The sequence below is a fragment of the Bufo bufo genome, chromosome 7, assembly GCF_905171765.1.
Source record: "Bufo bufo chromosome 7, aBufBuf1.1, whole genome shotgun sequence".
Classification (NCBI taxonomy): Eukaryota; Metazoa; Chordata; class Amphibia; order Anura; family Bufonidae; genus Bufo; species Bufo bufo.
In genome coordinates, this window is record NC_053395.1 from 178751811 (window position 1) to 178779605 (window position 27795).

At 44.9% G+C, this 27795-nt stretch overlaps 1 protein-coding gene across 2 annotated transcripts in view; it reads left to right on the forward strand.

The window, feature by feature from the left end:
• Nucleotides 1–27795, forward strand: part of CCDC141 (coiled-coil domain containing 141) — a 177989-nt gene that overhangs the window by 126137 nt on the left and 24057 nt on the right. For both annotated transcript variants that reach the window (XM_040441010.1, XM_040441011.1), the window contains exons 14-17: nucleotides 963–1088; nucleotides 13517–13699; nucleotides 23741–23899; nucleotides 24298–24444. In XM_040441010.1, coding sequence (XP_040296944.1) covers nucleotides 963–1088; nucleotides 13517–13699; nucleotides 23741–23899; nucleotides 24298–24444 — 615 coding nt within the window. The remainder of the gene's footprint in view (nucleotides 1–962; nucleotides 1089–13516; nucleotides 13700–23740; nucleotides 23900–24297; nucleotides 24445–27795) is intronic.

The following is a 27795-nucleotide window of genomic DNA, read 5'->3' on the forward strand; positions in this document are numbered from 1 at the left end:
TTTTTTTCTCTGATGCCATTCTATTACCATTTTCATGTGGCAGAACAAATAAGAAATATTTTCTTTGGCTTACCCTAGATCAGTGATGGCGAACCTTTTATAGACCGAGTGCCAAAACTGCAACCCAAAACACACCTATTTATTGCAAAGTGCCAACATGGCAATTTAACCTGAATACTACAGTCGAGTATAGTATATCCTCCATGTAGTATAATAACCTGAATACTACAGTCCAGTATATCTTCCATTTAGTATAATAGCCTGCCTACATTCAGTGCACTGCCTGGGCTGTTCATAGTGCGCCCTGCGCTGATAAATGGCAGGATAAGTCTAAGGCATACTGGCACACCATACACTTTTTCCAGGGTGCGGGTGCCCACAAAGAGGGCTCTGAGTGCCGCCTCTGGCACCCGTGCCATAGGTTCGCCACCACTGCCCTAGATTGTTGAAAGGTTTACTGACATATGTCTGTCCACCTATACTGTTACATGGATGTAGTATGTACATGGATATTAACTTACCTCTTTCGGACTGCATGAACTTGCATTTGTCACCCACCACAATCTCCACCGCTCCTCCCATGATGGGGATGGGGGTGAAGTTCACAAGATCAACTGGAAATTATGATGCAACTTTAAACAGAGTCTTATAAATCGTATATATACATTTTACTGAGGAACTGCAAAATTTGGTTTTCTGGCATTGTGCTGATGGGTACATTTTCTATAACTGTGTCATATTTCCTGCAAATAAGACAATAGGCTAAATATATTTTAATATGGTTCCTTATTATAGCCTCCATTTTTGTATAGGAGGGCTCCATATATATGGCTCCATATTTGGAAATTTTGTCACAGAAACATTGGCGAAGAAATTTTTTACAGATTCATCAGTCCATTTCAAAGATAGGGCAATGTAATTTCAGAAACTCTGGGGATGATTATTGCATTCTTATTTTTTAGGCTAATAGCAGATTACAGGAACTGGAGAAGGATCTTCAGCCTCTGTCTTCACTGATTCAAGGAAATGACACCCAAAATATTGTAAATGCACAAGAAAATCTGTATAACATCAAGGCAAAGTTCCAGGTAAGGCTAACTCTACATACTATGTGTGTGCTCTGAAAATCAGTTCAGGTCAGTGTCAAACATTTCTAGAAGCAGAAGGAAAGAAACACAAAGATAAAATGGCATCCTAAGCCTTCCAGTGATATTGGTAAAGTTTTACATTGTTGCTACTGTATGTAAAATTAGAAGTACTGTATACTTTGAGGTGGACCTACATGTTTCTCTAGGATTCTAGGCTTTTTGAAAAATGTGGAATTGTTGGGAATTAACTTGACAGTAAACCAGTGTCGGGCAGTTGCTTCCAAGGCCAATAAGGTTATTGGGTACATCAAAAGGAACATAGCTGCATGTGACAAAAATATAGTCTTGCTACTTTACAATTCATTAGTCAGACCACACATTAAGTATTGTGTACAATTTTGGGCTCCTGTGCACAAGAATACAAAGCAGAACTTTAGCTGGTTCAAAGGTGGGCACGTAAAGTAATAATTAGAATGGATGGACTACAGTAAAGATGATCAAAATAAGGATTATTTAGAACTAATGACCATGTATAAATATATCAAAGGTCATTACAGAGATCTCTCCCATGATCTATTTTATCCATGACTGTGAGTCTGACGAGGGGACATCCTCTGCGTCTGGAGGAAAGAAGGTTTGTACTCAAACATAGAAAAGGAATTTTACTGTTAGAGCAGTGAGACTATGGAACTCTCTGGAAGGAACTCGCTAAAAGAGCTCAAGAAGGGCCTGGATGTATTTCTTGAGTGTAATAATATTACAAGTTATGGTTATTAGAATTCTGGAGAAGGGTCATTGATCCAGGAAGTTATTCTGATTGCCTGATTGGAGTCGAGAAGGATTTTTTTCCCTAAAATTAGGAAAATTGGCTTGTATTTCATTGAGTTTTTTTGCCTTCCTCTGGGTCAACTTTGCAGGATAATAGACTGAACTGGATGGAATTATGTCTTTTTTTCAGCCTTACAAACTGTTACAACTTTCTCAGGCCAATAGTTCTTCCATATTTAAAATTTTATAAACTCTTTGGAGTTTTAGTACTAGTGATTAGGGATGAGCGAACCCGAACTGTATAGTTCGGGTTCGTACCGAATTTTGGGGTGTCCGTGACACGGACCCGAACCCGAACATTTTCGTAAAAGTCCGGGTTCGGGTTCGGTGTTCGGCGCTTTCTTGGTGCTTTTTGAAAGGCTGCAAAGCAGCCAATCAACAAGCGTCATACTACTTGCCCCAAGAGGCCATCACAGCCTTGCCTACTATTGGCATGGCTGTGATTGGCCAGTGCACCATGTGACCCAGCCTCTATTTAAGCTGGAGTCACGTAGCGCCGCACGTCACTCTGCTATGATCAGTATAGGGAGAGGTTGCAGCTGCGACGTTAGGGCGAGATTAGGCAGATTAACTCCTCCAAAAGACTTCATTCTGTGATCGATCTGCAGCTGTGGATCATTGAAGTGCTATTATTGACTTGCTCACTTTTTTGAGGCTGCCCAGAGCGTTTTTAGATTACTTTTTTTCTGGGGTGATCGGCGGCCATTTTGTGACTTGTGGTGCGCCAGCACGAGCTATCACCAAGTGTATTTAACCATCGATAGTGTGGTTATTTTGTGCTATATCCTACATCAGCTGCAGGCTGAGCCTGTGTCACCGAAGTGCATTTAACCATCAACAGTCTGGTTATTTTTTGGCCATATACTACATCAGCGGCAGGCTGAGCCTGTTTCACCCAAGTGCATTTAACCATCAACAGTCTGATTATTTTTTGGCCATATACTACATCAGCTGCAGGCTGAGCCTGTGTCACCGAAGTGCATTTAACCATCAACAGTCTGGTTATTTTTTGGCCATATATTACATCAGGGGCAAGTTGAGCCTGTCACCCAGCGCCTAAAAAATAGACCTGACATTTCTATTCAACCAAATCTGCACAGTTTTAGCTGGTCAAGTTATTTGTAGTGAGCGTCAAAGCAGACTTTTTGTTCTGGGTTGAAAAAGCATTCCCAAATTTGCCATTCTGAAAATAACTAGTTTGTGGTATTTCAGGCCTACTTGAAATCTATCCCAAAAAGAAAATCTTCCATTAAAGTTATTGATAGTATCATTCAGAAAAACCTAAGACACACGCTAGCGTGCTGATAGAAGTGTCATTCTGTGATTAAACCTATAACTGTCACACAGCGCAAAAAAAAACAGGTCTCACATCTCTATTCAACCAAATCTGCACAGTTTTAGCTGGTCAAGTTATTTGTAGTGACCGTCAAAGCAGACTTTTTGTTCTGGGTTGAAAAATCATTCCCAAATTTGCCATTCTGAAAATAACTAGTTTGTGGTATTTCAGGCCTACTTGAAATCTATCCCAAAAAGAAAATCTTCCATTAAAGTTATTGATAGTATCATTCAGAAAAACCTAAGACACACGCTAGCGTGTGGATAGAAGTGTCATTCTGTGATTAAAGCTATAACTGTCACACAGCGCAAAAAAAAACAGGTCTCACATCTCTATTCAACCAAATCTGCACAGTTTTAGCTGGTCAAGTTATTTGTAGTGACCGTCAAAGCAGACTTTTTGTTCTGGGTTGAAAAAGCATTCCCAAATTTGCCATTCTGAAAATAACTAGTTTGTGGTATTTCAGGCCTACTTGAAATCTATCCCAAAAAGAAAATCTTCCATTAAAGTTATTGATAGTATCATTCAGAAAAACCTAAGACACACGCTAGCGTGCTGATAGAAGTGTCATTCTGTGATTAAAGCTATAACTGTCACACAGCGCAAAAAAAAACAGGTCTCACATCTCTATTCAACCAAATCTGCACAGTTTTAGCTGGTCAAGTTATTTGTAGTGACCGTCAAAGCAGACTTTTTGTTCTGGGTTGAAAAAGCATTCCCAAATTTGCCATTCTGAAAATAACTAGTTTGTGGTATTTCAGGCCTACTTGAAATCTATCCCAAAAAGAAAATCTTCCATTAAAGTTATTGATAGTATCATTCAGAAAAACCTAAGACACACGCTAGCGTGCTGATAGAAGTGTCATTCTGTGATTAAACCTATAACTGTCACACAGCGCAAAAAAAAACAGGTCTCACATCTCTATTCAACCAAATCTGCACAGTTTTAGCTGGTCAAGTTATTTGTAGTGACCGTCAAAGCAGACTTTTTGTTCTGGGTTGAAAAAGCATTCCCAAATTTGCCATTCTGAAAATAACTAGTTTGTGGTATTTCAGGCCTACTTGAAATCTATCCCAAAAAGAAAATCTTCCATTAAAGTTATTGATAGTATCATTCAGAAAAACCTAAGACACACGCTAGCGTGCTGATAGAAGTGTCATTCTGTGATTAAACCTATAACTGTCACACAGCGCAAAAAAAAACAGGTCTCACATCTCTATTCAACCAAATCTGCACAGTTTTAGCTGGTCAAGTTATTTGTAGTGACCGTCAAAGCAGACTTTTTGTTCTGGGTTGAAAAAGCATTCCCAAATTTGCCATTCTGAAAATAACTAGTTTGTGGTATTTCAGGCCTACTTGAAATCTATCCCAAAAAGAAAATCTTCCATTAAAGTTATTGATAGTATCATTCAGAAAAACCTAAGACACACGCTAGCGTGCTGATAGAAGTGTCATTCTGTGATTAACGCTATAACTGTCACACAGCGCAAAAAAAAACAGGTCTCACATCTCTATTCAACCAAATCTGCACAGTTTTAGCTGGTCAAGTTATTTGTAGTGACCGTCAAAGCAGACTTTTTGTTCTGGGTTGAAAAAGCATTCCCAAATTTGCCATTCTCAAAATTGTGGTGAACGGGAACAATGAGGAAAACATCTAATAAGGGACGCGGACGTGGACATGGTCGTGGTCGTGGTGGTGTTAGTGGACCCTCTGGTGCTGGGAGAGGACGTGGCCGTTCTGCCACAGCCACACGTCCTAGTGAACCAACTACCTCAGGTCCCAGTAGCCGCCAGAATTTACAGGGATATTTGGTGGGGCCCAATGCCGTTCTAAGGATGGTAAGGCCTGAGCAGGTACAGGCATTAGTCAATTGGGTGGCCGACAGTGCATCCAGCACGTTCACATTATCTCCCACCCAGTCTTCTGCAGAAAGCGCACAGATGGCGCATGAAAACCAAGCCCATCAGTCTGTCACATCACCCCCATGCATATCAGGGAAACTGTCTGAGCCTCAAGTTATGCAGCAGTCTCTTATGCTGTTTGAAGACTCTGCTGCCAGGGTTTTCCAAGGGCATCCACCTAGCCCTTCACCAGGGGTGGAAGAGATAGAATGCACTAACGCACAACCACTTATGTTTCCTGATGATGAGGACATGGGAATACCACCTCAGCACGTCTCTGATGATGACGAAACACAGGTGCCAACTGCTGCGTCTTTCTGCAGTGTGCAGACTGAACAGGAGGTCAGGGGTCAAGACTGGGTGGAAGACGATGCAGGGGACGATGAGGTCCTAGACCCCACATGGAATGAAGGTCGTGCCACTGACTTTCAGAGTTCAGAGGAAGAGGCAGTGGTGAGACCGAGCCAACAGCGTAGCAAAAGAGGGAGCAGTGGGCAAAATCAGAACACCCGCCACCAAGAGACTCCGCCTGCTACTGACCGCCGCCATCTGGGACCGAGCACCCCAAAGGCAGCTTCAAGGAGTTCCCTGGCATGGCACTTCTTCAAACAATGTTCTGACGACAAGACCCAAGTGGTTTGCATGCTGTGCCATCAGAGCCTGAAGCGAGGCATTAACGTTCTGAACCTTAGCACAACCTGCATGACCAGGCACCTGCATGCAAAGCATGAACTGCAGTGGAGTAAACACCTTAAAAACAAGGAAGTCACTCAGGCTCCCCCTGCTACCTCTTCTGCTGCTGCCGCCTCGGCCTCTTCTGCTGCTGCCGCCGCCTCGGCCTCTTCTGCTGCTGCTGCCGCCGCCTCGGCCTCTTCCTCCGCCTCTGGAGGAACGTTGGCACCTGCCGCCCAGCAAACATGGGATGTACCACCAACACCACCACCTGCGTCACCAAGCATCTCAACCATGTCACACGGCAGCGTTCAGCTCTCCATCTCACAAACATTTGAGAGAAAGCGTAAATTCCCACCTAGCCACCCTCGATCCCTGGCCCTGAATGCCAGCATTTCTAAACTACTGGCCTATGAAATGCTGTCATTTAGGCTGGTGGACACACACAGCTTCAAACAGCTCATGTCACTTGCTGTCCCACAGTATGTTGTTCCCAGCCGCCACTACTTCTCTAAGAGAACCGTGCCTTCCCTGCACAAACAAGTGTCCGATAAAATCAAGTGTGCACTGCGCAACGCCATCTGTGGCAAGGTCCACCTAACCACAGATACGTGGACCAGTAAGCACGGCCAGGGACGCTATATCTCCCTAACTGCACACTGGGTAAATGTAGTGGCGGCTGGGCCCCAGGCGGAGAGCTATTTGGCGCACATCCTTCCGCCGCCAAGGATCGCAGGGCAACATTCTTTGCCTCCTGTCTCCTCCTCCTCCTACTCAGCTTCCTCCTCCTCTTCTTCCACCTGCTCATCCAGTCAGCCACACACCTTCACCACCAACTTCAGCACAGCACGGGGTAAACGTCAGCAGGCCATTCTGAAACTCATATGTTTGGGGGACAGGCCCCACACCGCACAGGAGTTGTGGCGGGGTATAGAACAACAGACCGACGAGTGGTTGCTGCCGGTGAGCCTCAAGCCCGGCCTGGTGGTGTGCGATAATGGGCGAAATCTCGTTGCAGCTCTGGGACTAGCCGGTTTGACGCACATCCCTTGCCTGGCGCATGTGCTGAATTTGGTGGTGCAGAAGTTCATTCGCAACTACCCCGACATGTCAGAGCTGCTGCATAAAGTGCGGGCCGTCTGTTCGCGCTTCCGGCGTTCACACCCTGCCGCTGCTCGCCTGTCTGCGCTACAGCGTAACTTCGGCCTTCCCGCTCACCGCCTCATATGCGACGTGCCCACCAGGTGGAACTCCACCTTGCATATGCTGGACAGACTGTGCGAGCAGCAGCAGGCCATAGTGGAGTTTCAGCTGCAGCACGCACGGGTCAGTCGCACTGCGGATCAGACCCACTTCACCACCAATGACTGGGCCTCCATGCGAGACCTGTGTGCCCTGTTGCGCTGTTTCGAGTACTCCACCAACATGGCCAGTGGCGATGACGCCGTTATCAGCGTTACAATACCACTTCTATGTCTCCTTGAGAAAACACTTAGGGCGATGATGGAAGAGGAGGTGGCCCAGGAGGAAGAGGAGGAAGAGGGGTCATTTTTAGCACTTTCAGGCCAGTCTCTTCAAAGTGACTCAGAGGGAGGTTTTTTGCAACACCAGAGGCCAGGTACAAATGTGGCCAGACAGGGCCCACTACTGGAGGACGAGGAGGACGAGGATGAGGAGGAGGTGGAGGAGGATGAAGCATGTTCACAGCGGGGTGGCACCCAAAGCAGCTCGGGCCCATCACTGGTGCGTGGCTGGGGGGAAACACAGGACGATGACGATACGCCTCCCACAGAGGACAGCTTGTCCTTACCTCTGGGCAGCCTGGCACACATGAGCGACTACATGCTGCAGTGCCTGCGCAACGACAGCAGAGTTGCCCACATTTTAACGTGTGCAGACTACTGGGTTGCCACCCTGCTGGATCCCAGGTACAAAGACAATGTGCCCACCTTACTTCCTACACTGGAGCGTGATAGGAAGATGCGCGAGTACAAGCGCACGTTGGTAGACGCGCTACTGAGAGCATTCCCAAATGTCACAGGGGAACCAGTGGAAGCCCAAGGCGAAGGCAGAGGAGGAGCAAGAGGTCGCCAACGCAGCTGTGTCACGGCCAGCTCCTCTGAGGGCAGGGTTAGCATGGCAGAGATGTGGAAAAGTTTTGTCACCACGCCACAGCTAACTGCACCACCTCCTGATACGGAACGTGTTAGCAGGAGGCAACATTTCACTAACATGGTGGAACAGTACCTGTGCACACCCCTCCACGTACTGACTGATGGTTCGGCCCCATTCAACTTCTGGGTCTCCAAATTGTCCACGTGGCCAGAGCTAGCCTTTTATGCCTTGGAGGTGCTGGCCTGCCCGGCGGCCAGCGTTTTGTCTGAACGTGTATTCAGCACGGCAGGGGGCGTCATTGCAGACAAACGCAGCCGCCTGTCTACAGCCAATGTGGACAAGCTGACGTTCATAAAAATGAACCAGGCATGGATCCCACAGGACCTGTCCATCCCTTGTGCAGATTAGATATTAACTACCTCCCCTTAACAATATATTATACTACTCCAGGGCACTTCCTCATTTAATACTATTTTTAATTTCATTTTACCATTATATTGTGGGGCAACCCAAAGTTGAATGAACCTCTCCTCTATCTGGGTGCCGGGGCCTAAATGTGTGACAGTGTCCTGTTCCAGTGGTGGGTGACGTGAAGCCTGATTCTCTGCTATGACATGAATACAGATTCTGCGCTGACATAAGGCCAGATTCTCTGTTACGGGACCTCTCTCCTCTGCCTGGGTGCCTGGGCCTAAATGTGTGACAGTGGCCTGTTCCAGTGGTGGCTGACGTGAAGCCTGATTCTCTGCTATGACATGAAGACAGATTCTGCGCTGACATAAGGCCAGATTCTCTGTTACGGGACCGCTCTCCTCTGTCTGGGTGCCGGGGCCTAAATGTGTGACAGTGGCCTGTTCCAGTGGTGGGTGACGTGAAGCCTGATTCTCTGCTATGACATGAATACAGATTCTGCGCTGACATAAGGCCAGATTCTCTGTTACGGGACCTCTCTCCTCTGTCTGGGTGCCGGGGCCTAAATGTGTGACAGTGGCCTGTTCCAGTGGTGGGTGACGTGAAGCCTGATTCTCTGCTATGACATGAATACAGATTCTGCGCTGACATAAGGCCAGATTCTCTGTTACGGGACCTCTCTCCTCTGTCTGGGTGTCGGGGCCTAAATGTGTGACAGTGGCCTGTTCCAGTGGTGGGTGACGTGAAGCCTGATTCTCTGCTATGACATGAATACAGATTCTGCGCTGACATAAGGCCAGATTCTCTGTTACGGGACCTCTCTCCTCTGCCTGGGTGCCTGGGCCTAAATGCGTGACAGTGGCCTGTTCCAGTGGTGGGTGACGTGAAGCCTGATTCTCTGCTATGACATGAATACAGATTCTGCGCTGACATAAGGCCAGATTCTCTGTTACGGGACCTCTCTCCTCTGCCTGGGTGCCTGGGCCTAAATGTGTGACAGTGGCCTGTTCCAGTGGTGGGTGACGTGATGCCTGATTCTCTGCTATGACATGAAGACAGATTCTGTGCTGACATAAGGCCAGATTCTCTGTTACAGGACCTCTCTCCTCTGTCTGGGTGCCGGGGCCTAAATGTGTGACAGTGGCCTGTTCCAGTGGTGGGTGACGTGAAGCCTGATTCTCTGCTATGACATGAATACAGATTCTGCGCTGACATAAGGCCAGATTCTCTGTTACGGGACCTCTCTCCTCTGCCTGGGTGCCTGGGCCTAAATGTGTGACAGTGGCCTGTTCCAGTGATGGCTGACGTGAAGCCTGATTCTCTGCTATGACATGAAGTCAGATTCTGCGCTGACATAAGGCCAGATTCTCTGTTACGGGATCGCTCTCCTCTGTCTGGGTGCCGGGGCCTAAATGTGTGACAGTGGCCTGTTCCAGTGGTGGGTGACGTGAAGCCTGATTCTCTGCTATGACATGAATACAGATTCTGCGCTGACATAAGGCCAGATTCTCTGTTACGGGACCTCTCTCCTCTGTCTGTGTGCCGGGGCCTAAATGTGTGACAGTGGCCTGTTCCAGTGGTGGGTGACGTGAAGCCTGATTCTCTGCTATGACATGAATACAGATTCTGCGCTGACATAAGGCCAGATTCTCTGTTACGGGACCTCTCTCCTCTGCCTGGGTGCCTGGGCCTAAATGTGTGACAGTGGCCTGTTCCAGTGGTGGCTGACGTGAAGCCTGATTCTCTGCTATGACATGAATACAGATTCTGCGCTGACATAAGGCCAGATTCTCTGTTACGGGACCGCTCTCCTCTGTCTGGGTGCCGGGGCCTAAATGTGTGACAGTGGCCTGTTCCAGTGGTGGGTGACGTGAAGCCTGATTCTCTGCTATGACATGAATACAGATTCTGCGCTGACATAAGGCCAGATTCTCTGTTACGGGACCTCTCTCCTCTGCCTGGGTGCCTGGGCCTAAATGTGTGACAGTGGCCTGTTCCAGTGGTGGGTGACGTGATGCCTGATTCTCTGCTATGACATGAAGACAGATTCTGTGCTGACATAAGGCCAGATTCTCTGTTACAGGACCTCTCTCCTCTGTCTGGGTGCCGGGGCCTAAATGTGTGACAGTGGCCTGTTCCAGTGGTGGGTGACGTGAAGCTTGATTCTCTGCTATGACATGAAGACAGATTCTGCGCTGACATAAGGCCAGATTCTCTGTTACGGGACCGCTCTCCTCTGTCTGGGTGCCGGGGCCTAAATGTGTGACAGTGGCCTGTTCCAGTGGTGGGTGACGTGAAGCCTGATTCTCTGCTATGACATGAAGACTGATTCTGCGCTGACATGAAGCCAGATTCTCTGCTATGGCATGAAGAGACTGATTCTCTGCTGACATGAAGCCAGATTCTTTGCTATGGCATGAAGAGACTGATTCTCTGCTGACGTGAAGCCAGATTCTCTGCTATGGGACCTCTGTCCAATTGATATTGGTTCATTTTTATTTTTTTAATTTTTATTTTAATTCATTTCCCTATCCACATTTGTTTGCAGGGGATTTACCTACATGTTGCTGCCTTTTGCAGCCCTCTAGCTCTTTCCTGGGCTGTTTTACAGCCTTTTTAGTGCCCAAAAGTTCGGGTCCCCATTGACTTCAATGGGGTTCGGGTTCAGGACGAAGTTCGGATCGGGTTCGGATCCCGAACCCGAACATTTCCGGGAAGTTTGGCCGAACTTCTCGAACCCGAACATCCAGGTGTTCGCTCAACTCTACTAGTGATTAGTACTAGTGATTGAGACCTGCAAATGAAAACAAAAGGTGGGTGCTCATAGAGGGCTCGGTGGTTAAGTTATGAAACATGAAGAATCTATAGCACTTCCAACTGAAGAATTTTTTACAATGCTTTATAAAATCCAGGGTATAAGTATATACGTTCTATAGCCACTTATAAAGATCTGGACTTTTGTGGCTGTTTGAATAGCAGGAGAGGACTGGTATTAAAACACCCACAGATAAACTGTTAATAAAAGTCAAACATGACCAATATGTCTGCTAGATCTTTAGAAGTGGTGTGGGGATTCGCTCTGGTAGTTAGGACTAGCGGATGCAGTATAGAGGCAAAGTACACAGTTCTTTAATCAAACAGCGGTGTTTATTCACACATTGGTGTATAACAGAATGCAGATAAGGTGTATCACAAAATGAAGAAGGCTTGGTGTTTGTTCACACACAAGGAAAGAACCATAAACAATAAAAGTCACCTTTTCTCCTGGGTGTTAATTCACACCCTGTTAGCAGTTCAGCCTCATCAAGTCCATAGTCGGCCTGTTCGCCTTTAGCAGGGCCTGAGTCCTCCAGCCCGGCTCAAACCTCAAACCCCAGCACAGCCCTCAGTTCACAGCACACAGACTCTTTAGCTCCACTGTCAGAGGGAGGTAAATCCACCACACCTGGCGGTGCTGGATGGTTTTTATGCCTGTCAAAACCCGGCCTGGAACATGGGGAGTAGTCACCCACCCAGCACTTTGACTACTCCCAGTAAGAGCCATCCAGGATCAGCTATGACAGCCATGCTAAATCTCAAGGTGTCAATTAGCAATAGCTGCTGCCGACACATAAAATACTGGCTCTTACTTCACCAAGGCCAGGAACCTCGGTGACACATACCTTCCATCCACGATGATTCCAGGTACCTTCTTACAGTGGCTATAGAACATATATACTTACCTAGATATAACTTGATTTGTGTATATATGATATATATATATATATATATATATAGATGAAAAAACGGACAGCACTCCAAGTAAAAGCTAGTGGTGTTTATTCACCCATGTGGATGGCAACGTTTCAGCTCATACAAGAGCCTTTTTCAAGCTTGAAAAAGGCTCTTGTATGAGCTGAAACGTTGCCATCCACATGGGTGAATAAACACCACTAGCTTTTACTTGGAGTGCTGTCCATTTTTTCATCTCTAATTGACGGGGTAAGCTGCTACATCCCTGGACATAGCACCCTCCTTGTGTTTTTTCCAGTGCCGCCATTATTTTCTTTTATATATATATATATATATATATATATATATATATATAAAAAAAAACTGAATTTATTAAAGCATTGTGAAAAGTTATTCAGTTGGATAACTATTAATGGCGTGAGAGTTGTATTGGTACAGCAGATTTTCTGAATAACGGATGTAACTTTAGATCCTAAAAAAATTACTGCAACAAACTGACAGATGTAATTTTTACAGATATTGTGGAACTCAGTAAATATGTAAATCATATGTTTATCTTTTCTGCCGTTTATGACCGTTACCACTTCCCTTGTGTCTTACCGCCACACTATGCCATGTATCTGACAGCATCTCCCATCAGGCCATGTTGTGTGCATCATGTTTTCTATTTAGGGAATGTAATTCAGATGGACAATCTTTACTTGCTTGCTCACTAAAAATAGACCTAGAAAAATAACTGTCCCATGAAGAATCCATATCTAGAATTCCTAAGTATCGTTATAGATTAGCAGTATCCAACCTCTGGCATTCGAGCTGTTACAAAACTACAACTCTTAAGGTGGCCATACACATTAGATAGAAGTTAGTTGATGGTTGAGCAATCATCTGGTGATCCTTCGTTTTGCAGACATGGCCATACATTTTTTAGTCCATATCAAGCTTACATTTGTTCAAACTGGCCATACATGTTCAATGAAACCAAGAGATGAATGAAAGATCTTTCTGGGAATTTTCTTTCAAAAAAGTTCTTTCATCAATAAATGATCTTTCTTTGAATTAAAGGTCTTCCAGATTAAAAATCTTTTCACCTGACAAATTATCGTTTTGGTTGAAATTACCTATTGTGATTAGGGATGAGCGAATCGACTTCGGAGGAAGCATCGGAAGTCTAGGCGCATAAAACTTTGTTTCAATACTGTACGGAAGAGGAGCTCCATACAGTATTAGAATGTATTGGCTCCGATGAGCCGAAGTTATTACTCTGCGAAGTCTTGCGAGACTTTAAATAATAGCTTCATAAATTGATTTCTACTGTAAAAAAACATTTCCCGACCTCGGGTTCGGTTCCAAGGTACCTGCAAATGACAACCAAAGTTTTATGTCCTTCTAGGCAATGTATGTAGTTGTAAATTCTTATGGTTGTCTCACCAGAAACTCAATGATGAAATGGAGCAAGCTGTAAAGATCTCCGAGCTTCTCACTCGAGAAGGAATGAATGTAAAAACAGGGAAGGTTCAAGACCTTGCACAGTATCAGCAAAGATTGAAGGACACTATCATGGAATATGAAGAATTTTTTATCAAAATTGTGTCATTTCATAGAATGAAGGCAGAAGTAAGTAGTCAAATTCAAAACTACATGCCATGTCTTTCTTCTATTTCCTCTCAGCTATTTTCATAGAAAATTATTTAAAACTCTGTGTGATGAAACAATAAAGCTTGATAGCTTAATTCTATGATCTTAACAAGACTTGTAGACAATGCCATATTGCCATGGAATCCTAGTTTTAAGGTACCCATACACATTAGACAAAGGTTGATTAAAACTGGTGATTTTAACCAAAACAATTTTCCATACTTCATACTATACTACTTCCATAATGCAATCTCTTAAGGTCCATTTACATGGGATGACAAAGCAGCAGATTATCGGGAAGGAGGCATTCTTTCCTGGCAACATGCAGCAATCTCCTCCAGAATATTGGGGGGATTGATCGCTAATGCCATCGATCTTCCCCATACTAACTCATTGTTTACTGACAGCAGATCATTTTTACACAGAACGATCTGCTGCCAGAAAACAATTTTTATGTACGCACAAACGATCAGATTACCAGATGATTGATTGTTTTGCTTATCATCGTGTAATCAGCATTACATTCACACTGCCAGATAATTACTTATGAGCGTTAGCCTTTATCTATAAGATTCATGGCCCTTGTAAAGGGCCTTTTACCAAAGCACCAAACGTTGTACATTGAAATGTACACGACTGCAGGAACACCGTGTGCTGCCACAGAGGCACTGTGCTTATAATTTCACCTGGCACCTGGTTTTCTTGGACTTTTTATTCACGCTATCCTTGCTATAGCTTAAATCAGCTCTACATGCATTGGATGAAAGGAATTTTCCAGGCTACTGACATTGGTGACCTATCCCTACCCATCAGCTACCTCTTGCAGCCTCCGGCGGTGGAACTAGCGATGTGAATGGAATGGAAAGGACAGCTTCATTCAAAGTGTAGTGGACATGTTGGGTTACTGCAGAGTTACTCCAATGGAAGCTAAGCTGCAGTAACCCAGAATGGCCACTACACTTTGGACGGAGCTGTCTACTTTCTTCTCCATTTAAAACTCTAGTTCCAGTGCAAGACGCTGCAGGGAACAGCTCATCAGAGGGGGTGCGAGATGTTAGACCCTCACCAGTCAGATATTAATGACTTTTTTTGAGGAGAGGTCATCAATGTCAGGAGCCTGGAAAACTCAATTTAATGGTGAGCTTCTGCTTCTACACATAATCTATTCTGTCTTTTTCTTTTTCCTATTTCTTTACTACTCAGCTCACAGACTTTTTTGCACTGTTACCTATTCAGGGTGTTCATTTTACAAAAGCTTTAGGCATTATTTCCACCAGCTTTGGGGGATTATGTTCCATTATATTTTGTTGAAAATGAAAGAAAGAAGAAAGTATCAAAAATACAAAATAAATTAGCATTTTTTTTCTCTAAAGGAATGTAAAATAAAAATATTAACTAGATGGTGTTGTTTCTGAAGAAACCACTGGATGTTGGCTTGAAAACGCTAGAGATATTAGCAAAGTCTGTTTAACCTGGTTTATTAAAATGTGAACCCAAGTCACCCAATGACTGACTGTGCCAAATTTGAGTGTGGCGGCAATTAAAATTTTCCCATATAAAACTAATGGCTGAAATGTGATTGGCCTTTGGCTTTAAAACTGTGAGAATGGCAGTATTTGAAAGTTTTACATTGAAGTCAATAGGTGAAATCTTATTGGTTGTTTTAGGCTCCACCTACTTTTCAAAAAAAAATAATCCTAATTGTGAACCACAGTCACCCAGTGACTAACACTTTAAAGTTTGGGAATTATGGCATTTAACTTGTAAAAACTGCACCAGTGTCCCGACCGCTATCCCAGCAGCAGTCGTGTTTCACCAGACGGAGGGGAAGGGGGACCCTTATCTACGGATGGGAATAGTATGGCCACCCCTGACTAACCCTAAGCTGGCACCTGTCTGCCCTGATACCCTAGACGGGGTGTGAACCCGTGCGGCGAGCAGGATGCCTAAACCCTCAGTCACCCTAACAAGCCTAGAGTGGGGAAAGGCTGATGGGAGCACTAGTCACCATCACTCATGTCTAGGAGAACAGCAGGGGAAGACAGCAACAAACAAACTATAGCAGAGATAGACTTATCCAGTCACGAGCAGAGAAGGCGATCCCAATCACGACAGTCCACGCCGGACAAGAGCTCCACAGCAACACCATCAAACGATCTCCTTCAAAGGTCAGAATAGAACTGGAAGTAAGGACTATATCTGGCAATGACTGCAAGTGAAACTGAAACTAATATAGTAGCTGGGAGTGGCAGACAGGACTCACCTGAGAAGGATGCCTACAAACTCCCAGTCAGGACAAAAAGGTTCACAAGGCAAAACCCGGATGACATACCCTGAACCATGGAGCAAACTCACAAGCTATCGCGAGTAGCAAGTCGCTGCGACCTTCTCCTCCCAGACCTGTCTGGATCAGTCACAGTCGTGACAACCAGTTTTATTTTTTTCCATAGAAAATCAATGAGTGAAATTTGATTGGTTGTTGGTGGCTCCACCCACTTTTTTTAACCTTGAAGTGGAAACACCCAATGACCACGTTTGTGATATTTGAAGTACATGACATCAATAATGTGAGAATGGCAGCATTTTAAATTTTTACCATTTATATCAATCAATGAAATCTGATTGGTTGTTTTTGGTCCCACCCACTTTTCTAAATTTAAATCCCAGTCCTCCAGTGACCAACTGTGCCAAGTTTGAGGACCCTGCCATTAACAGTCTAAGAGCAGCGACAGTTTAAAATTTTCCCATTTAAACAAATGGCTGAAATTTGATCGTCGATTGTAGACTCCGCCCACTTTTTATACGTTTTAACTCGAGTCACCCAGTGACCCACGGTGCCAAGTTTGGGTATTCTAGCCTAAATACTGCAAGAATGACAGCTTTTTAAATTCTCTCATTGAAGTCAATAGGGAAACTCTGGTTGTGTGTGGCTCCGCCCACTTTTTAGAGTCCCCAACATAAGACCGAAATTTTCTGGTTGACCCCATGACTAAGTGACCCAAGTTTGGTTAGTTTAACTTCAAAGCAATGAAAGTCTATGCCAAAAAGTGAGGTTTTCGGGGGGGCCGCCACACGGGCACGGAGGCTTAGATCGGTTAACAAAGCACAAGCAACCTATTCGAGTATGTGCCGAACAAGTGTGCAAAATTTAGTAATTGTACTCCTAAAACTGTGGGAGGAGTAGCGTATAGAAAATAGCTAAATTTTCATTGGCCGTTGCTAGCAATGCCCACTTTGGGGTGGCCCCTCAAAATGTACCCTTTTATTCGGGTTGACACCAACAATATGTGGTCCGAGTTTGGGGAGTGTGCCTTCAAAACTGTGCGAGTGGGAGCAATTTGAAAATTTTCCCTGTCAAAGTCAATGGCAAAAAAGGAGTCTTTGGTGGTCCGCCACAGGGGCCCGGAGGGTGGGATCGCTTATTAAAGCACAAGCAACTTACCTCACTATAGGTCGAAGAAGTGTGGAAAATTTGGCGTTTGTAACCTCAAAACTGTAGGAGGAGTAGTGTATAGAAAAAGGGGGGGGCGGAGAGGAATAATAAAACGGAATAATAATAAGTTGAAACAATCGAATAACAGGATGTTGACTTTTTCAAGCCAACGTAATAAGCTGAAAAATAAACAACGAATTAAAGAACAATATATTGGCCTTTCAAGCCAACATAACTAGATGATGTAGTTTCTGAAGAAACCACAGGATGTTGGCTTGAACTAAAACTGTGGGAGGAGTAGTACTCTATCGAAAATCAATGAGAGAAATTTGATTTGTTGTTGGTGGCTCCACCCACTTTTTCCAACCTTGAAATGGAAACACCCAATGACCACATTTGTGATATTTCAGGTCCTTGACATGAATAATGTGAGAATGGCAGCATTTTTAGTTTTTGCCATTTAAGTCAATCAATAAAATCTGATTGGCTGTTTTTGGTTCCGCCCACTTTTTAAATTTGAATTCCAGTCACCCAGTGACCGAATGTACCAAGTTTGAAGACCCTGCCATTAACAGTGGAAGAATGGCAGCAATTTAAATATTTCCATTGAATAGCAATAGGTAATATTTGATTGGCTGTTTTAAGCTTCGCCCAGTTTTCCGAATTTTAACCCCAGTCACCCAGTCACCCAGTCATGGTCTGTGCCAAGTTTGGGGCCTATGGCTTTAAAACTGTAAGAATGGCAGTATTTGAAAGTTTTACTTTGAAGTCAATAGGTGAAATCTGATTGTCTGTTTTAGGCTCCACCCACTTTTTCAAAATTTTGAAAGCAGTCATCCAATGAGTAATTGTGCTAAGTTTGGGACACTTGACATTGAAACTGTGATAATAGCAGCAATTTATCTTTTTTTCATTAATCTTTCATGAAATCTGATAAATCAATGAGTGAATTTTGATTGGTCGTTGGTGGCTCCGTCCACTTTTTCTAACCTTGAAGTGGAAACACCGAATGACCGCATTTGTGATATTTGAAGTACATGACATCAATAATGTGAGAATGGCAGCATTTTGAATTTTCCCATTTAAATCAATCAAAGAAATCTGATTTGTTGTTTTTGGTCCTGCCCCACTTTTCAGAATTTTAATCCCAGTCCCCCAGTGACCAACTGTGCCAAGTTTAAAAACCCTGCCATTAACAGTCTAAGATCAGCGGCAGTTTAAAATTTTCCCATTTTTACAAATGGCTGAAATTTGATTGGCCGAGCAACCTATTCGGTTATGTGCGTCAACATATGCAGCGGGCTGCGTCACAATAAAGTGGCCTGGGAGAACCATGGCTCCGATGTGGTGGTCCAGCCTGCCGCAGCAACTGCTGCATCACCCAGCCGCACGCACCCGATTTCAGGCAGTCAAGGCTCCACCACCTCAGCCAAAGGTAACTGTCTGTCCTTCCCATCATCTGCTGGTCCTGATGCTCCTGCTCCTGCTTTTGCTTCTACTCCTCGTCAGTCATTCCGTCAGCAATTGATCACCGAAGAGATTGCTAAGAGACAACAGTATGCGTGCACTCATCCAACGGCGCAGAAGTTGAATGTGCTCCTGGCCAACTTGCTGGTGCTGCAGTCTCTCCCTTTCCAAGTGGTGGACTCTGCACCTTTCAGAGAACTGATGGCTTGTGCCGAGCCGAGGTGTAGTGTCCCAAGCCAAGCAGTACCAGCCCTGCACATGTATGTAGAACAGAAGGTGGGCCAGTCTTTGAGCCTGTCGGTGTCTGCCAAAGTGCACGGCAGCGCTGACGTGTGGAGCTGTAACTATGGTCAAGGACAATATATGTCCTTTTTTACCCACTGGGTAAATGTGGTTCCTGCCCAGCCAAACCAGCAACTTGGCCAGGTTTTTCCGCTTCCTCCTCCACGTTCTCATGCCGTTGGTCCTGTGACAAAGTCCACCTCTGTCTCCTCATCCTCCACCTTGTCCTCAGCCTCCACTGCAGTGATAATTCACAGTGCCCCACCAGCATACCACATGTGCAGGGCACGGCAGTGTCACACTGTTTTGCACCTAGTTTGCCTGGGTGAACGGAGTCTTAGAGGGGAGGAACTGCTCCACGTCCTTCATCAAGAAATTGAATCCTGTCTTTCTCTGCGACAACTCAAAATCGAAACCATGGTGACCAACAACGGGAAGAACATGGTGTCTGCATCAAGGAGGGCTGAGCCATGCGCCCTGCATGGCGCACGTGTTCAATCTGGTTGTCAAGCATTTCCTGAAGTCTTCCAACCATCTGCAAGACATCCTAAAAATGGAAACTTTGCATGCACTTCAGCCACTCGTACACCATCAAGCATAGGCTGATATGTTGGACAGACTGTAAGAACAGAGAAAGGCCATAAACGATTTCTTGATGATACAGGCAGACAGAGGTACTCCCCTGTGTAACTTCGATGTTAGCCAGTGGCAGATCATGCGTGACACCTGCCGTTTGCTCGTGCCCTTTGAGGAGGCCACTTTATTTGTCAGTCGCCAGGACTACGGAATGAACAGCGTCATTACACTGATTCATATCCTGGAAAAGATGCTGGTAAATCTGGCTGGTCAGGGGACTGGAGACTTGTCCCCTACATCTCACGGCCACATGAGCCCTGTGGGGACTGAACTGGAGGAGGAGGAGTACATTGGAGCACAAGCAATGTGTAGCGAAATGGGTGGTTTTTCTACACAGGTGACAGGAGAGGAGGAGCATGAGCAGCCGGGGGAGCAAGAGGAAGAGGAGGAAGACAAGGCAGATGACCCAGACACAGGCAGTATGCAATGGAGATGGAGGCAGGGAGTCTATTCGAGTCATTTGCGCAAATGGCCCGATACATGCCCACTTGCTTGTGTAGTGACAGCCGAATTGTCACCATTTGGCAGAGGGACGACTACTGGTTCTCCACCATGTTAGAACCTCGCTACCGGTCCAAAATGGGGGCCTTTTTTACACCCGCTGAGAGGGAGGACAAACTGAACTACTATAGAGACATCCTATGTAATCAGTTGGCCGCTGCCTATCTGCGCCATCAATAATCCTCTCGTAGGTCTGACTGGGGGGGCCCTCTGCGCTCACGTTCCACTGCCATGGCTGCTGGGTCGGGGGGGTGGCAGGAGCAGAACCAGCTCCATCAGCAGCATCCTGAGTCTACAGTCGCTGATGAGCAGCTTTCTTCACAAATGTTGAGCGTGAATATTCGAAAAGCAAAATTTTTTCGCGAATATCGTCACTACGAGAATTTGCGAATATTTCGAATATAGTGCTATATGTTCGTAATGACGAATATTCCTTTTTTTTTTTTTTTAACACAGTACATTTCAGATGATCATCCTTCCCTTCTTCTAGCTCGTGGGCCAATGAGAATGCTTTGTCACAGCTTAGCAACATCCCTAGCAACCAATAGAAAAGTTGCCTACCCCACGCTGATATTTCGCGCGCATTACGCAAATAATACATTGCCGATTTTCGCAATCAAGAATATAATCTCGAATATGCGAAGTCACGAATATATGACGAATAGTCTACAAAATATTCGCGAAATATCGCGAATTTGAATATTGTCCCTACCGCTCATCCCTATTCTTCACCCGCATAGTGAAGAAACTACTCACCAGCAGCTAGACATAGAGCAGAACCTGAACCAGCAGGTGGTGACATACTTGGAGTGCACCCTGCCAGCCGTCATTGAAGATCCACTGGACTAGTGGGCAGCCAAACTGGATTTGTGGCCGCAACTGGCTTGTTTGCCAGTTTGCCCTGGAAAAGCTGTCCTGCCCGGCCAGTAGTGTGGCATCCGAGGGTGTGTTTAGTGCGGAGGGGGCCATAGTTACCCCAAGGAGAACACGCCTGTCCACCCAAAATATGGAGAGACTGCCCTTTGTCAAGATGAATCAGGTGTGGATCAGCCAGGATTTCCACCCCCCAATGCCTGATGCATCAGATTAGATAATCAATGCTGCCTCACCCAAACCTTGACAAAAGAGACTGGTTTCTTCTGGCTACCTGCCTCAGCTACTATTCTGATGCTGCCACCCGCCTGATGCCACACATCTAAAGCCAAGTGCTCCTTCTTACACCCACCATCTTCAGCTGATACTGTTAGTGACACCCACCTCCACACTCTGTCACCGGGTCACTCTGTGGTCTCCTGATGCTGCTGCCACCTCCACACTATGGTTCCTTGCCACTCTGTGGTCTCCTGATGCTGCTTCCACCTCCACACTATGTCACCTTGCCACTCTGTGGTCTCCTGATGCTGCTGCCACCTCCACACTGTCACCTTGCCATTCTGTGGTCTCCTGATGCTGATGCTGCCACCTTTTACACTGTAATTGTGGCACCCTGTCGCCTCCTCCTCATGCTGCTGCTGCCACCTCAACACTCTGTCATTGTGCCACTCTGTGACCTCCTCATGCTGCTGCCACCTCCACACTCTGTCATTGTGCCACTCTGTGGTCTCCTGATGCTGCTGCTACTTCCACATTGTCACCTTGTGCAATGAGCAGGACACTGGTACGGTGGCCAATGATGCAGTGGGTCAGGATATGTGAATGAAAGTCTATGAGTAGTTTGTGACGCCAATTGCAGCTTGCGCAGGTACTGTAGCAGGGCCCTTTAAGATGTTATAACTCACGTACCAGGTGAGGAATGCCAGAGGGGGATAATGTCTCTGTATAGTGTCAACGGTGTCTCCTAACTTGGTACGGCTGGACTCCTGGATCCTGGCTCACTGAGATCCAGACTGGTAATATAATCCAACTTGTCTTTACTGAATGCAGCATAAATCCGTATGAGATACAGCAATAGTCCTATAGGTCCCAGCAGGTATTGGCAATATGTGGCAGGGATCAATATCTCTTCTGCTTCTTATCATATGCGTGGAGAATCTGGCAGGTATCTGTCTTCTGCTCTGTCTGTCTTCTGCTTGGTGTGGGCCTGACTAGCTGAGGAGGAATTTGGCTTCTCCTGGTCTCTGGATATGTACTCACAGCTATGCTCACAGGCAATGGTTCGTCCTGGAGGACTGGAGATGGCTGCTTGCTGGTCACCAGTTGAGGCTGAAGGGCTCAGACTGGGAAGGTTCTCTGGTCTCAACCGAGACAAGGTCCTGGTTTGGGATCCCTATTTCTGGGAGCTCCTACTTGCACAGCCTTCCCCTTGCAGGGAGAGCTGGAACACACAGGATCTAACTGGTTTTTCCCTCCCTTGCCGTAGGGCGTAGGAAACTCCACTTCCCTTAAGCAGGGGGGCAGAACAGAACTGGAATGTTCCATTCTGAATGGCCATAACATTAAAACTATGCCTACCAACGATGCCGCCACCTGCTGGTAGACCTGAAACATTACAAAGGAAAATATAACATTTAAAATGGTTTCAACTGCACAGTAGTGAATGACATGAGGAAATCACATCAGATGACAATATAAATGCTCTTAGCAGATTGTAGCGGGGTAAAAGCGTATAGTAACCCCACTCTGGGATGTTACATTTGCCACTCTGTGGTCTCCTGATGCTGCTGTTACCTCAACACTATGTCACCTTGCCACTCTGTGGTCTCCTGATGCTGCTACTCCGTGGAATTCTCATGCTGTTCCCACCCTCCACACTTCTTGACTGGGCCACTATTTTGCCTTTTTGGCCTGGTTGACTTCATCATTTATTTGACCCTTCTTCTGGTCTGTCAAAAGGAAGGAAAAATGAGACGCACAACGGATCCTGTCTGTGTAGCAGCTGTCAGGCCTGTATTGTCCCATCAGAATTGGCTTATGATTTGGTAGCCAAAAGCAGGAGTGGGTACAAAACACAGAAGACATGCAAATATTCCATTTATGTGTCATCTCTGTTTTGGATCCACTTTTTTTTGGGCATTAGCAATACTGATGGATTACTGACCAAATGCTGACCGAGTGAAGGCGGATGCTTAACAGACAGGATCTGTTTTTTTGGGGGTTATTGTTGTGACGGATCAGAGGAGGGGCAAAATAATCAGTGACGTCAACACAAACTTACTGTTGACACCCTCTCCACTCTGTCGGGAGGGGGGCTTTACTTGTATAAGCGTTTACTACAACAGGTTCTGTAGACATCTATTTGGAATCAGCTTATGACCGTGTAAAAGAAGTGCGCTGTTTAACGCTATAGTAGGATCTTGGGCCTTTGCATGGTTCTTTATACCTGACGCTAACACGCTAACATCGACCTGTAAGGCTGAGTTCACACTTGAGTTATTCAGTCAGTTTTGGACCCGTGACTCCCCAAACAAGTGAAGTATGCAGTGATTCTAAGAGTGACGCCTGTCATCTGCATGTCATACTGACTTACAGTATTGTTTCACTACCAGACCAGACTCGCTATGCGTGTTGCTGCAAGGCACAGTGTTCTACACCACTATACAGGCTCTCTGCAGCCAGCAAATAGCTATTTTTTATGTGATTCGCCACAAAATTAATTCGGCTCAAATAGAATCTTTTCGGAAAATTCTGCGAACCGACCAAATTGAATTTTTAATTCGCTCATCTCTAGTTGTAATTCTTTTATACTTTTTTTTTTTGATTAGCTGAATATTCTAAAGACAGAGTTGGAGCAATCGACACGTACCTGTGCCATGCCTGATAACCAGCCAGTAAAAAAGCAGGAGCAGCAAGCAAATATACAGAGTTTATATAACATCATCCTTAACTTGGGAGCGCAAATCATTTCTACAGCCCAACATTTTGTAAGTAAGATTTTGCTTTGCATGAGTTTACTGTTATTTTATTTGCTCATCCATCCAAAAATACTCTAAGGATTTTTTTTGTACATGGCTGCATCACAAATCAGGGTTGTATGGATTCTTAATCTGGTGCCTCCGTCTGATAAATCTGCATGAAAAATTATGGCAGGCAAACATTTCAGTCAGGAATGTAACGTTTTAGGCTGCAATGTAAGAATCATCAAACATAGAAGTGTTAATACTTAATTTTTTATTAATTAGCAAAATGCAAAGTGAATGAACAAGAGAAATCTAAATTAATATTTGGTGTGACCCCCCCTTTACCTTCAAAACATCATCAGTTGATTTAGGGAATTTATCACCATTTTGAGCTATATCTATTCTATACATTCTCTTTTCAGAAGTACATTACTATATCCTTACATGACCTTCAGCACCAAATTAAGGACTTGGAACATGATGGCATGACCTGGAATGCCAATGTTAAAAACCTGGAAGAAAATGTATCAGGCAATCTACACGGCATATCCCTAGAGGAGGTCAATGAGGTAGGTTGAAAACGAGTGCCGTTATCAGACGTGCCAGACAGTGTGTTAGGGACCACACAATAACATGATGTAAAAAAGAACAGGGGGGATAATTAATCAATGCAGTTTATGTCTTCTGGCATACTTGGATTAACCACCACAGACCAGACCATTTACCCCTCTTTTTGACCTGGTGGTTTTTTCATTTATTTTAGTACACAAGCCTTTGAAAGACATTTCTTTCCATTCTGTTATGTAAATAATTTTTGTTGCCTTTTTTCAGTGATACATTGGGCTTTATTTTAATGTAATTTTTATTTTAGCATTTTTTTTATTATTTTTCTTACTGAGAAAATGTAAAAGAATAAATAAAAGGAAAAAATAGTTTGTGCAACTAAAATACTTTTAAAAATAATATCCCCTTTTCCGTAACAGCTGTTTTGATATATGGGAATATATAGTTTATCATTGCCGTGGGCAGGTCTTGAAGCTGCGGTGTGGCGTTTGGTACCTTTTTTTAATCTTTTTTCAATTTTATTTAAAAAAAATTATATTTTATGCCTCCCCCATAAGGCCAAACAAAACCTATGCTGATCATTTTATCATTAAATTTTTTTATTGCTGATTTCTCCAGTAAAGGGAGACATATTAGCCCCAATTACCGAGAAAACAGCCCACAAGAAAGGCTGTAAAAGGATTTATTGTCTCAATGCAGAGCGGATCTGGGTCTGCTAAGGCACAGCAGCTCATGCAGATACAGCACCAGTCTAAATGTAAGGTAGCTTCCGAGCTGTCTTACATTTAGCCCTGTTTCCCACGAACGTGGTTTTGAAGGTTCTGCAATACACGGGTCACCAGCCGTGTGCATTTTGCATAACGGATGCAAACCCATTCACTTGAATGGGTCCGCAAATCCAGAGATGTGGTGCGGAATGGAAGCATGGAACCCCACGGAAGCACTACGGAGTGCTTCCGTGGTGTTCAGTGCTTCCGTTCCGCAAAAATATAGAACTTGTTCTATCTTTTTTTGGAACGGACAGATCGCGGACCCCATTCAAGCATGCGGCTGCCCCACGGTCGGTGCCCGTGCATTGCGGACCACAATTTGCAGTCCGCAGCATGGGCCCGGCCAGCACACGGCCTTAGACCTTTTTCTATGCCTAAAACAGGCATAGAAAATTATGAATAAGACGGGCCTACCAGCCCGTCCCCTTCCCTACCCACACCACGCCTACTTAATTAGACCTGGCGTGAGCGGGGCGAAGTCGCACATTGCAGCACAACTAGATGTTGCGCTGCAATCTGCACTTGAAATAAGCCTAATTTAGGTGTATTTTAGAATGATAAATGACCCCCGAATGTCTATTAATTATGGACATATCGATAACTGAAGGGTGTCCCCTGAGGTGGAGTAGCAGCACTGCTTGTAATAAGTTAATAAGTGACCTGAAGCTGTGAAGTTAAAGGGGTTGTCCGGGTTTAGAGCTGAACCCGGACATACCTCCATTTTCATCCAGGCAGCCCCCCTGACAGGAGCATCGGAGCAGTTCATGCTCCGATGCTCTCTTTTGCCCTGCTCTAAATCGCGCACGGCAAAGCCATTTTTTGGAGATCCGGTGATGTACCAGGGCTCTCCATGGGGCTGCCAGGAAGCCCGGTGATGTCACCGGCACTGATGGGTGGGATTTAGTGCTGCCCTAGCCAGTAAAACGGCTAGGGCAGCTCTAAAGCCCGCCCATCAGAGCCGGTGACGTTACCAAACACACTGCCAGGCGGAAGTTTCCGCCCGGCAGTGTGTTATTGTAAATAAAAGATCGCTTGGCCTGCGCGATTTAGCGCAGGGCAAAGGAGCGCATCGGAGCATGAGATGCTCCGATGCTAGCCTCAGGGACTCCCTTTAAACTACAATATTTTTTGTGCCTGCAGTGACTACTGGGCGTGATGCTTCTTTCTTATTCTACATCTAGTATTGAATTCAGTAGGAGCTCTTTAACTATGTCTGCAGACATTTCCCCTCAAGGTGGCTGTAGGCAGTAGAAGCAAGTGTTTAGTAGTTTTTTTTAGTGGTTTTAGACAATTTTCATAAATCTGCCCCCATTATTTTGCATTTATTTACCATATCTCCTTACTGACTTAATTATTTGAAGGTAATTGTAATAGAGGTGAAACAGTTTACAGCAAAAATACCCTTATATTTGATTTAGTGTGTTTTGTATTACTTCAGAACCAGCTGAATTGTACTTAATGCTAAGGACAATGCACCAAAACAATGCATGGTACATGACGTGTGCCAAAATAATTATGGGGGATATTTATTAAGCTGAAATCTTATAATATTTCAGGCGCAGATTGCAGCACAACAGCTAGTTGCACCACAATCTGCTACTTCTCCCCGCTCACCCCCGATGAAAAAAGTGGGCATGGAGTGAGCAGAGAAGGGGCAGGCCCATCTCATTTACCATTTTCTATGCCCGTAGAAAAAGGTCTAAATGTAAGACAGCTAGGAAGCTGTGTTACATTTGGAACTGGCGCAAGATTCTGTGTTTCTTGTCTAGCTTTATCCTGTCTAAATTTAGGACAGTATTAATTAATCTGTCGGCGGACTTATAGTCTCGTTGCAAAATGTTTCGAAATGTTAGCTGCTGTGCACGTCCAGCTGTCCCTGTCACCACAGTGTATGCTACTTCTCTGCAGCCTATGACTGCCCATGCCTGAAAAGAAGACATTTTTGCCACCATTAGAGGCTGTAGAAAAGGCACAATAGGCAGGATGTGCCACATTTAGCCAGAAAGTCTCAAATCTTGATGTATTAGGCGAACCATAGTTGTACCATAGTTTTTGTGCATTTGCAACTTCTTTTGTGACTTTAAAAAAAAAAAAGTGACAATAAAGAGCTTTCTAGAAATGTATTAACATACTATACCATGCACGCTTTTATACCACATTTTAGTAGTGAGGGTGAACCAAAATGGGAAAAAAAGTCACAAAGCTTGGGTCTAAGTTTGTGACTTTCGTGCACCAGAAAACTGATACTTGATACCTTGGATAACTTGATACCTTTTCCTGTAGCGCAATTTTCAGACTGCATGGCAAATCCAATCTGGCAGCATCAGTCCTTTTTCAGCCCAAGAGGTAGGTAGACCCTGCTTTTGTAGAGTGGGATCTAACATAATTAGGTGGATCAGCGTTCTGAACAATGTAAGCCAGTCTACTGACCTCTTTAATCCAATTTACCCAGGGTAGGTAAGGTGGCTCCTAAAGGGCTTCTCCTGGTTTTAACCATTGATAGGATAGGTCATCAATACCACATTGATGAGTGTCGTCATCGCACACTCCTGCTGATAAGCAGTTTGGGAGTAGCTCTGGCACTGG